Below are 11803 nucleotides of genomic sequence, written 5' to 3'. Positions count from 1 at the left end.
GAACTCGAATCCCAATGCGTATTCAGTTGGGATAGAATCATAGAGCGCAATTACAATTATAATGTATATAGGCCATGTATCCTAACATTCTTTCATGCGAAACAAAGAAAACCCGATTTTTGAGTGCATTAGATCATGGGGGATTTGGTATATAGTAGGGTGGGGAAAATGGGACGTTTTTATTTATTTTCTTGTCTCCATTTGGTTGTAAACAAAAAAAAAAACATTTAAAAAATTACGAAACTATATCCTCACGACTCCTTTAAACCATTGTTAATTGTTTACACCACGATCAGGATATTTGGATGTTATGTGCTAAAGTGTCCTGTATTCCCCCACCCTACTATATATAATATTTACTGGTCTACATAGACACACATGTAGTGAACTCACTGTACGTTGTAAAAAATGCTGCCGTCGTTAAAAAGTCTCAAAACAAGATTATCAACCGTAGTTTTGTGGATAAATGAGCTCTTTGAACCGACAATGTACAGATCTACGAAATATACGAATATAAGTAGGTTACTGTAACCACTTATAAGATGCAACATGCTTTTATTCTATTTTCTTGTCCCCATTTGGTCGTCAATAAAAAAAACATCATAACAAATAAATAACAGCATCCGCACGACACTGAAAGAACGTTGTTAATTTTTCAAAACACTTTTTAGAAATATTGGATATACTGTGCTGACGCAACAAAAGGGAAATTGCTTTAACCTAGTGGTCACTGATGGGTTGCACACTTTATTAGCAACACATAAAAAAATCCCCCCCTAAATAAACATACATGGTAACTCGTAAGGTGGCACGAGGTGTATGAAACACTCGCATATAATGACTGTCGTTTTCCGGCCACGCGAGGTTAAATAAGTAAAATCCATTTATTCAAATTACCTGGCACCCATAGCTTGCTGATTAATCTACTCGGTAGCACAATGCTGTTGTCGTCAGAATTTGAGATAAATTTTAACCGAGTGTCCGTCCAGGTCTCGTGCATGCATAGCGTAAACGTCAGGTCCTGTTTAAAAATTTGATTTTTTTAAATTTTGTAAGAATAAATGTTAAAGTAGCACCAAATAGTATCATGTAAAGAATCCTCCGTGTTTATAGAAAATGTACGTTAGGGTGTGGTTTGAGTCTATTAGTGGGGGAGAGTTCTTCAGCAGCACGCAGTTTATTTGCGTGAACACAATTTGCACAGAAAAGACGTGTTTTTACAAACACACACAACAGAAAAAACACACAAAAAACTGCACAGAAAAGACATATTTTTCACAGCTACCTAAAACAGCCGAAAAAAAACAAAAAAAAGAACAGAAAACATACACCAAGACACTTACAAACATCAAATCAAACTTTCAAAAAACGACATTCAAGTTCACCATGTTCTTTTCCGAAATGTCAGTAATGCTTTCGATCATCAGGGCCAGACCAACACGTATTGGTTTTCCTACAACCAATAAAACCGTACACTAAAGCCGTGTAAAGATTTAGGCGACTGCCGATTAAGATGTATCGATCCGACACAGCAGCAGCCAAGGTGCGGTTTCGAGGTTTTACAAACAAATCATTTCAGATCGGGATTAATAACACCACCGCTTGACTTTAATTAAACCGGGGCGTTCAATATATATTACAGTGTGGTAAGATGGAACACTGTTGGCACCTAAACCCGTATTCCTAATACTGTTTTTACCAATAAACAACGCTCTTTTAGTCCACGGTTATATGATTATGTAAATTTTCTTTGTTTGCTACCATAAAGGGCGAGAGATGAGATAAACCATTTTTCAACTTATTTTCTCGTCTCATTTGGTAGTAAAAAAACATTTAAAGAATTATAAAACGGTTTCCTCACGACTCTCATAGATCGTTGTTAACTGTTTAAAACGATCTTATTATGTGGTATATTATGTTGTAAAAGTGTCCCATCTTACCCCTATAGTATTATATGAGCTTACCATGGTTTCTGGGCCGAATGCTCAACTCATAATTATGGTCTCGAAACATCTCCTCGATCTGTTTTGTTATTTCGCTTCCATGTCTGTCATTAGAGCGGCTACTATCTTGTGGCAGCGGGGGCGTGAATACTGAAATAAAAATTAAAAAGATAAAACATTAAAAAACAAACAATATATTTTATACAGTACTGTAGGGTAAGACGGGACATTTATAGCACATAATATCCAAATATCTTGACCGTGTTTTAAACAATTAACAACGGTCTGTGAAAGGCGTGAGGATACGATATTGTATTTCTTCGAATGTTCTTTGTTTACTGCCAAATTGGACTAAAAAATATAATAAAAAGCATCCCATCTTACCTCACGCTACTATATATAGATTGGGGTAAGAAGGTACTTGTTTTTGGTCTATTTTTCTATCTTACTTGGTAGTAAACAAATATGATTTATGGGACTATATAACCGTATCCTCATGACTGTAAAAGAGCGTTGTTAATTGTTAAAATCCAGATTAGGAAAAATGGAATATTATGTTTTAAAGGTATCCTATTTTACCCCATAGATACCATATTCCATGACCTATAATTTAAAAACACAAAATAACAATTTATTGAGTATACCATACATGTGTGTGATTTTGCGCTGGATTAGATTTTTACGTTTATGTTAGTTAGGAAATAATGAGCATTAGAAATATCGACTTTGCTTCAGCGAATATAGCTTGCTCTACAGATACCGTATTTTTCAAACTTTTAAAAAATATTTTTACATTTTTTTAAATGTTTCATTAAATTAAATAAATTTTGCCACAAGCCGCATGTAAAACAATAGAACAAAAGCTGACCTCCGCCCCAGAACGCCTGGTCAGGTTTTTCGTCTGGTGCCCGTGTTTTCGTGTGTCTTGTTGTAGTGGCGGTTTCACTGCATGCCCCGAAAGTTGCTGTTATTACCAAGAAGACAACGAGTCGTAGAAATCTGCTGAACCAATCGATTATGAGCATCCTCGTACATAAACAAGCATGACAGCCACTTAGAATAAAGGCGCGGCTTGAGTTCATTTAAAATGCACGAAACCATGCCGAATGCCCAATAGTGCACTCGCATCGCTCTTCTATACATAAGTACTGCTTATCGACAATAATGCAGGGCAGTAGTGTAACTTTAATGGTAGTTGCTGATTAACGTTTAAGTTACCTGTTACATATAATGCTTTTCACATTACAGTGTAAATTGTGAAGATACAAATCTGCTGTTACTTTCCGAGGCGGTGACATCTTTTTTACATATAAGTCTAAACTTTAATAACCCAAGAGAAACCTGTTTTTTTCTTTCAGCATGACATTTCGTCCTGTCTTAAAGTATAATGGAAAAATTAAAAACAAAAGTGTCGTCAATTCGCAATTGTGTTTAATAAAATAAGTTTTCGGCAGTCGTATTTTTTGTTCCTGAACCTTAATTTAAATCGCCTTTGCTTTACGCAAGTCAGATACTATCAGCAACAAACACCAAATTTGACCACAAATCGTTTTCTTGTCTTCGCTAATCTCTTTACTTTTTCAATCTTTGGTAATTACTGATAAAAATTCTGATCACATTCTAAGTAGTTTTTCATAGTAGATTCTTTCTTTATTTTCGACTTATTTCTTTCGACAGCTTTCGTCTCATTCGCGTTTCTAAGCAGATTAATTCCTAAATCCCAAGTCAATGCCTTTCTGCAGTCGGAATGCCTTTTTTCTTACAAACAATTACACCTCTCTCGCTGTTTCCGTCTCTCTCACAGCGGAAAGAAATAAGTCAAAGAAAAAGGCCACCCGTTAGTCAATTGTGGTGGCCTTTAAAACTAATTAAATACAGTTAAACCAAAGCATATAGCACAAAACAATCCTACATCATTATAAAACCACATATTGATTACTGAAACCACGGCCTACTATATAGATATCTCTAGTAGGCCGTGCTAAAACATAATAAAACGTGATCAACTCTAAAATGCGTACGTATGTTTTATACGTAGAACATAATAATAACTAGTTTAATGTTTAACCATACAAACATTATATATAGTAGGGTGGGGAAAGATGGGACAACATTTCATTCTTTGTTCTTGTCTCATTTAGTAGTAAACCAAGATTCTTTTTACAGAATAATATAACTGTAGCGACTCAAAAAGAGCGTTATTAATTTTAAAAAAATCTAAGAATGCCTTCTATTATTACAAATTTTGCTTACAAATGAAACTAAAGGACAATGTGTTTCTTGTCGAAACAAAGCAGATTCAACATAAAACCTTTCATACTCCGCTATTGTTTTGACAACATGTTATTTTAATACTGATGAATACTCGTATTTTTTAATTAAACTATACCTTTCTTTTTTCTTAAGTTTTCTTTGCTAGAACATAACTGTATGTTTCCACTGGTAACAGTAACATATTAAGTTCAGATTTGAATTACAGCGACAGAGAATTAGTGATTATGACAAACAAACCGAGCTACAGTCACCTGACAAAGGGTCTTCAAAGCGTTCCAATGGTTTTACTTCGGTAAGTGTTGTTAATGCATTTGAAATATTTGAGCTTTACGCCCTAATGTGTTAATGTGCTGCTAATGGACTATTTTCGATTTTTTAACCTCATTCATTCTTTCTCGAGAGACTTTCAAAATCGGTATTGGTTCTAAACTGAAATTTAATTAAGTTTGTTTTTAACACAATGTTGCCCGTGCAATTTTTACAAACATTTTTTTCACAAGAGAAAACCTTGTATTTCCAGTAAACGCATTAGCAATGTCAAGCCTCGTATTACTGAAGAAAAAGAAAGTTCAAAACGAATTCGGGTTCTCCTAAACGACCAGCCCCATTTAAACGGTTAGTATATAGGCTACAGTTTCCAATTTCCTTCATTTGTCATTGCTTCTATATTTTTAACATATTTCCACTATAGAAAAATTATTATTTAAAACTATATTTTTACCATTTTTTTCTAAATTAAAAAATTATATTTTTATCACTTTTTCTCAATCTTTTTCAGCTATTACTTTAGTTGTCCAGCCGAATGCGACCTGGCGTTCATTGATGGCAGAAGTAACGAGTAAATTCTCCATGGCAGTACAACTTCGTAGGTTATATACTTTGGATGGTATGAACATCACTGCATTCAAACAAATAACAACGGGTGAAACTTACGTCGCGTCTGTGGGAGCTTTTAAACCAGACAGCCGACTCTCCCCGACAGGAAAACCGGTTTGGAAAAACCAGCAGAATTCTAAAGGGAGACGATCGAGTGATATTTCTCTCTTATTAAAACAGAGCACAGAGGGTTCGTACAGTTTGGACAAGCCGTTGACATTTTACGATGACAAGGTTGATATCATTAAATCGTCACCTGCTGGAACAAAACCAGGTGATATCGACACCGCCAGTGCAGCAGACATTTCGCAAAGCGGCGACTTATCTGCGAATAACCCCACGGATTCTGACCTTGATTTTAAACATATGCCAATAACAGACACGGCTAATTTATCATTGCATAACGCAGTACACGAAAGAGATGATACGTTTCGAAATATTTCTTTTCCGTCCAATGAAAGTTTACCTACCCCACCAACACCAGAGCTGCTACCACAAAAACGATCTGCTCTAATCGTTCTCGGAGGTGACAAGGTTAAAGTCCAAATTTGCTCCGATTCAAATATTTCAACCATACTTCAAGAAATCTGTTCATCTCTTGGATTACCTCATGACCCGAGTTACAATTTATTCAGCGAGAACGGGGACCAAATAAAAGGCACTCGCGAGCTTTTTACAACCTACGGAAAATTTGAAACTTTTATGGCCGAAAAAGTGGCGACGAAATCACAACAGCGCAGTCAGCAACACCAGCAGACTCCAGCTGATGTTAACGGAATGAAATTAGAATGGATTTTTGGGCAAGTGGTTACTTTTATGGTAGTGGATGGGGGAAGATGGGACACCCTTTTATTCCACTCTCTCGTCCCATTTGGTAGTAAACGAAGAACATTCAAAGAATTATAAAATTGGCACGACTCTTTACACCGTAGATAAATGGTTAAAACACGGCCAGACATGGTCTACTCAATTGAGTAGGTCAAGGGTCAGGATAATTTAATATTATGTGCCAAAAGTGTCCCGTCTGGCCTCACCCTGTATCATTTATATACCTTCTGAACTTTTTCTTCTAAAATAAATATTTTAAAAGGGATTTCGCACGTGAAACTTTTTCTTAATCTGCCTTTGAACTCTCACCTATATTAAATAGATTATGTTTTTGTGTTAAATAGTTTTGCGTCTAACACAACTTCGTTCCAGGGGTCAACTGTCTCGAGATGTGTTTGTAAATACAAACGAAGAACTTATGTTTACCAGTGGTAGCTTAGTCGTGTTGCTGAATATACAACGCCAAAGCCAGAGATTTTACACCGGCCACAACGAATCTATAACATGGTATGTGGTATAAATAATTTATAAAGGCGCCAAATCATCAACGAAGCTGAAGCCAAATTAACTTGCGTTTCTGTCATGACCGATAAAGTTATTTTATTAAGATAAATTTTTGGGTGATTTATTTTTTTACTTTATTATTATCATTTTTTTAGTTTTTTTTTGTTAATTGATTTTGTAGTTAGATGTTAAAATTCGTAAAGTAGGTTGGGGTAGGATGGTTCGCGTTTACTTTTTACCGTTTCAAAGTAACAAGAAATATTTACAGAATAACATAACCGTATTCCCACGACTCTAAAATTGAGTTGTTAACTGTTGAAAACACCATTAGGAAATATTTGATATTTTGTTCTAACTGTATATTTATCCTACCCCACGATACTAAACATTAAACATAATAACTGTCGGCGCCTCATATTTAATTTTAAAATAAAAGGAAACTTGTTTATCCCCACGTGGCGAAACAACGACAATTTTTATAGACTGCGTGTCTGTTTACCATTTACCATGATTCTTATTTTTATTTTTTTTAAATTGTTTCCATACTTTCAGTTTAACTTTGCATAATTCCAATTTGTTTGCGGCTTCTGGCCAGCAAAGTGGCGATGACGTCATGAATGACGTTGCATCACATGACGCTCATGTTCGAGTATGGAGTGTGGATAATTTAGCTGTGACGTCACAATTTGGTCATGGTCTACTGCGGGGAACTGTGAAAAAAGTCGAATTTTCCAAAACGGTAAATTGAAATAGCAAGGTGATGGTAGATGGGCACTTTTTAATTTTTCTTTCTCATCACATTGTATAGTTAACAAAAAACATTCAAAGAATTATAAAACCGCTTCGTCACTACCCCTATAGACTATTGTTAATTTTTTAAAACGCGACCAGGATATTTGGATATTACGTGCTAAAGGTGTCCCATCTTCCCCCACAGTATTATATTTAAATTATCGTTATCCTCACGCTTTTCCGATTCGTGTAAGTGCTCTCAATGTAATGCACTTGTGAGGTTTAATGGGTCACGAAGTTAATCAATAGAACGCACCATATAGAGATCATTATTTACGTCATCTGTTCATTCCAACGTGATCTACATAGGTGGTGATTTAAATTATAAACAAACAGCTGTTGTATATCAGTTTTACCTGCTGGGATACAATATATTGTATACCCGATGGATTGAGATGATTATTTTCCCAATACTACAGTATCATTTCAAACAGCTTTATCGAAATTAAATCGAACGGAAAATTATTAGGATTATAACTTATTTACCCTCGCGTGGCTGGTGAAAGACAATCGTTATAACACGGGTGTTCTGTTTTATACATCTTGTGTAAGCAGAGTTACCACGTATGTAACTTTGTGGGTGATTATTTTTTCCGATTTTTTTTATAAAAAATGTTGTCTTTATGCATGACTGATAATTTGGACATAGTAAAACCTGCTGGGTTGGAGATGACTGTCTTGGATGAGCCTTGAACCCTGTATAATGATTTTTCCACAGAACGAATGGTTAGCGACAGTCGATCTGGAGCATCTAACGTTATGGCATTGGAGGAATGAGACGGCTTTATCAAGGCATAGGTACACGGCTTATTGTGTTTTAATTACTATTGGTTTTTGTTTTGATGTCATTCAGCTAAACACAGTCGTTATAACACCAGTGTTTTGTTTCATACACCTCGTGCTCGCTTATACGAGTTACCACGTATATAAATGTGCAAGTAATTATTTTTCAAGGGGGAATTATTTTGCAGAAGTAACTTTTGATTTCTCTCGTACAGGTTGGGAAATGGTGACGTAAGCGTTACGTCATTTATAGATGAAGACACGTGGTTGGTAACAGCTGGAAAAAATTATTTTCATTTTTGGCAAGTTCACGACAACGGAAACTTGCGGAAGAGCCTCAAAAGTGGAATTTTCGACGGGGATTCCCCAGACATGGTCACGTGCTTACAGGTGTCCTTCAATGGTGACGTTATAACGGGGGATTCTAACGGTGATGTCACTTTTTGGAGGAAAGCGTATGATGGAGTTTTCTCAATGAAAAGGCAGATTCATGCTGATGTAAGTGATATGGTTCTATGTAAACAAGAAAAACGAAAACATGTCCCATCTTACCCCACCCTACTATACATGTGTTGATACAGTATTGAGTGATGGAGGAAGACGGGTCGTTTTTAGGACATAATACCCGAGTAACCTGAACGTGTTTTTAACAATTAACAATGATCTGCGGGAGTCGTGAGGATACGGTTTATAATTTTTTGAATGATTTTTTTATACCAAATGGGACAAGAAAAGAGGATAAAAACACGTCCCATTTTACCCCAATTTACTATATCGGTGGTGATATATAATGACAAATTTGTTCAGGCTGGAATACGCTGTATGTGGAATCTTGCAGACGGGAGCTTGGTAAGCGCGCATGAGGACGGTTACGTTTGTAGCTGGGATCTTCTTAGTGAAAACTCATTCTCAAAAGTAAGCATTATTAAACTATTAAAAAAATCCTCAAAAATAATATGCTTTTTGTTATAAATTCAGGGCAAAAGAAAAATAGGGAGTTCAAAATTTGACGTCATAATGACGTCATCGCGACGTGGTGATGACGTGCTGCTGTGTTTGAGTGAAAACTGCAACCTGATGCAAGGCACGTTACAAAGTGCATGGTCAACTACGCAATTGGTAATACATACAGTTTAAAACTTTAAATGAATGCTATAGTACTGTGGTGTAAGATACCATAACGTTACGACCTAAACCATTATTTCCAGATCGTGTTTTGAACAATTTACAACCCTTTTTTTAAATTCGTGGGGTTACGGTTAAATAATTTGTAAATAATCTTTGTTTACTGCTAAATTGGATGAGAAAATATAATAAAAACATTTCCCATCTTATCTCACTCCACTATACATGGGCATTACTGCCGCCTCTAATGAATATTTATAAACAGGGTCACAGATCCAGAGTAAACGGAGTTGTAATGCTTTCTTCATATACCCAAGTATGCAGTTGTGATTCAACAGGAATGGTCGCATGTTGGGACCTCAAGCGCAAAGAAAAAGTATGGTGTACAACCCTTGAGGTAAAAAAGTGAAAACATTGACAAAATTATCAAAATATAGAACGGCATCTTAGCAAAGTTAAATAATTACCAGTTGTACACTACCAAACATAAAAAATTCAAAATAATTACCAACAAAGTTACATACGTGGTAACTTTTAACCGGGCACGAGGTGTGTAAAACAGAGCACCCATATTATAACGAGTGGCATTGCCCTACCTCGCGAGGATGAATAAGTTTCATTCATTCTAACATAATTTTCTATGTTTTTACAGTCAGAGACATTATGCCTTGACGTACATTTTGATTTCGAGATTGTACTATTGGGTTGTAAGTCTTCATCCTTCATCGTTTTATCATCTCAAAGTGGGGAACGTGTCTGCAGTCGAAGTTTACCAGCTCCTGCAACATGCGTAAAGTTCGATGACCCAAATAAAACGTAAATTAATTTTCAAAATCCTAAACGCTATACCTAAGCTACATTAGGCGTAGTTTTACTGCGAATTTTAGGCCAATCCTGGCCTAAACCCTGGGACCCATAGCGTGTGCCGCGCTGTGGGACATCACCAAGATAGAATCAAGTTTGCTGCACTTTCCTGTCTTTCGCTGTTTTAAGTAATCTGATTTTCCTTGTGGTATTTTAAAACAAAAACTAAATCAAGTTTTGTTATAGTAGTTGGGGAAGATAGGGCGCCTTTAGTACATAATATCCAAGTATTCTGATCGTGTTTAAAACAATTGACAACGGCCTATAGGAACCACATATAAATCTTTGAATGTTTCTTAGTTTAATACCAATTAAATAGGACGAGAAAAATAAAAAAATAAAAACGTGCCCTATGTTACCCCAACCTACGATATGTGTTTTATTTCCATTAGGGGATCGCCTTACGTTGCCATAGCAACTGATGATCGAAAGATTCAAATATTCTTGGTACTTGATCTCGGTCGTGCTTATGTTCTCCAGTCGTCTGTACCTTTCCATAGCGGTACAATAGTACAGATGGATTGGTCCAATGACATCAAATTCCTTCGCGTACAATCTAAGGATCATGACGTCATGATTTATGACGTCACGAAGAAAAACAAAGTGACAGGTCAACTGCTTTTGGGGTAAGTGGTATACATATGTGGTGGAAAATGGGTTGGAAAAGATGGGACTACTTTTCATTCTATTTTCTTGTCTCATTTAGAAGTAAACCAAGAAAATTCAAAGAATTATAAAACCGTATCCTCACGCCTCCCATAGACCGTTGTTAATTGTTTAAAACACGATCTGGATATTATGTGCTACAAGTGTCCCGCCTTTCCCCACCCTAATATACATATGCAGTATAGAGTGTGGAAAGATAGGACACTTTGTCGGACAAACAAGCTTTGTATTAGCGTTGTGAAAAATTAGCAATCAAAATACTTTATTTTAGCTCGTGGAGAACAAACGACTGCTCTGATGACGTTGGTATTACGTGTCAATCAAACTTTGGTGACGTCAGTGCACGCTGCGCAATCGGGGGCATTGTAAAACTATTTCGAAAAAAGGTAAATTTGTAAAAAACCATAATATAGGCAAAATCTGGCCTAAATCCCAGGTCCTCAAAAAAACTCAACCATATAGAATTAATACGTTTTACGGGATTAAAAGACTATACATTCTGGTGTATGATATAAAATATTAAAATTCGTGAACGTTAAAATGTTTTTTTTTTATTTAACAGGAGTTGCTAAAGCAGTTTAAATGCTCAAGCAGTGACATAACATCGGTTTGTATGACGTCACAATACGTCATTTTAGGTGGCGGTTCACAAGAAATACCGTTACTACATCTGTGGGAGTTGGAATAAATATAAGAACACAGAAATAAAAACAATGCTATGTTGGGATCATAATATAACACAGATACAATGTGTATGGCTGCATATATGTATATGTGGTTTTGTGGGGTAAGATGGGACACCTTTATTACATTGATCAGAATATCTTAATCGTGTTTTAAACAATTAACAACGGTCTATGTGAGAGTCGTGAGGAAACGGTTTTATAATTCTTTGAACTTTTTTGTTTATTACCAAATATGAAGGGAAAACAGAATGAAAAGGTGACCCATTTTCATTGCCCTACCATATATGTGTGTAAACTACAGCGCGTCTTTTAATTCCTTGAGTCAGTCGTTGCGAATACCGACACGCATCTTTCTACGTTAATTGCAATTTACATTCCTTCAGTTTCTTATGTTTCGTCTGGCCTTGCGCGTTCTTCTTTTCAGTTCATTCCAGTGTTATGTAACTGTGAGGTTTTTGTGCG

The 11803-nt window shown here is 36.0% G+C and overlaps 3 protein-coding genes across 3 annotated transcripts; 2 read left to right on the top strand and 1 right to left on the bottom strand.

The window, feature by feature from the left end:
* Window positions 1–389: 389 nt before the first annotated feature.
* LOC101242988 (gamma-aminobutyric acid receptor subunit rho-2-like) lies at window positions 390–3633 on the bottom strand. Its single transcript, XM_026837030.1, has 6 exons — window positions 3162–3633; window positions 2812–2942; window positions 1965–2093; window positions 1386–1453; window positions 898–1021; window positions 390–496 (listed from the first exon to the last, which is right to left on the bottom strand). Exons 1-6 carry the CDS (start codon window positions 3239–3241, stop codon window positions 390–392), a joined length of 639 nt encoding a protein of 212 aa, XP_026692831.1. The 5' UTR covers window positions 3242–3633.
* A 746-nt stretch (window positions 3634–4379) lies between these two features.
* LOC104265356 lies at window positions 4380–6422 on the top strand. Its single transcript, XM_026840877.1, has 3 exons — window positions 4380–4509; window positions 4738–4832; window positions 4996–6422. Exons 1-3 carry the CDS (start codon window positions 4442–4444, stop codon window positions 5997–5999), a joined length of 1167 nt encoding a protein of 388 aa, XP_026696678.1. The 5' UTR covers window positions 4380–4441; the 3' UTR covers window positions 6000–6422.
* Window positions 6051–11511, top strand: LOC108949591 (77 kDa echinoderm microtubule-associated protein-like). Its single transcript, XM_026837020.1, has 12 exons — window positions 6051–6067; window positions 6294–6428; window positions 6978–7164; window positions 7936–8015; window positions 8216–8498; window positions 8808–8915; window positions 8979–9119; window positions 9391–9522; window positions 9778–9941; window positions 10382–10615; window positions 10927–11041; window positions 11218–11511. The coding sequence occupies exons 1-12, from the start codon at window positions 6051–6053 to the stop codon at window positions 11341–11343; spliced, it is 1722 nt and encodes a 573-aa protein (XP_026692821.1). The 3' UTR covers window positions 11344–11511.
* The last annotated feature ends 292 nt before the right edge of the window (window positions 11512–11803 follow it).

This window comes from Ciona intestinalis, chromosome 1 (genome assembly GCF_000224145.3).
Source record: "Ciona intestinalis chromosome 1, KH, whole genome shotgun sequence".
NCBI classification, from domain to species: domain Eukaryota; kingdom Metazoa; phylum Chordata; class Ascidiacea; order Phlebobranchia; family Cionidae; genus Ciona; species Ciona intestinalis.
Note: the sequence above shows the minus strand (reverse complement) of the source record. Positions and strands in the feature narration are given on the sequence as shown.

Coding starts and splice junctions, on each gene's coding strand:
- LOC108949591 (XM_026837020.1), top strand. Junction 9,120..9,390: donor CATGGTCAACTACGCAATTG/GTAATACATACA, acceptor ATTTATAAACAG/GGTCACAGATCCAGAGTAAA. Junction 10,616..10,926: donor ACAGGTCAACTGCTTTTGGG/GTAAGTGGTATA, acceptor ACTTTATTTTAG/CTCGTGGAGAACAAACGACT.
- LOC101242988 (XM_026837030.1), bottom strand. CDS start 3,241: ATGTCACCGCCTCGGAAAGTAACAGCAGATTTGTATCTTCACAATTTA. Junction 2,943..3,161: donor AAAAGCATTATATGTAACAG/GTAACTTAAACG, acceptor TTGGTTCAGCAG/ATTTCTACGACTCGTTGTCT. Junction 2,094..2,811: donor CCAGGCGTTCTGGGGCGGAG/GTCAGCTTTTGT, acceptor TTTTTATTTCAG/TATTCACGCCCCCGCTGCCA.
- LOC104265356 (XM_026840877.1), top strand. CDS start 4,442: ATGACAAACAAACCGAGCTACAGTCACCTGACAAAGGGTCTTCAAAGC. Junction 4,510..4,737: donor GTTCCAATGGTTTTACTTCG/GTAAGTGTTGTT, acceptor TTGTATTTCCAG/TAAACGCATTAGCAATGTCA. Junction 4,833..4,995: donor CGACCAGCCCCATTTAAACG/GTTAGTATATAG, acceptor AATCTTTTTCAG/CTATTACTTTAGTTGTCCAG.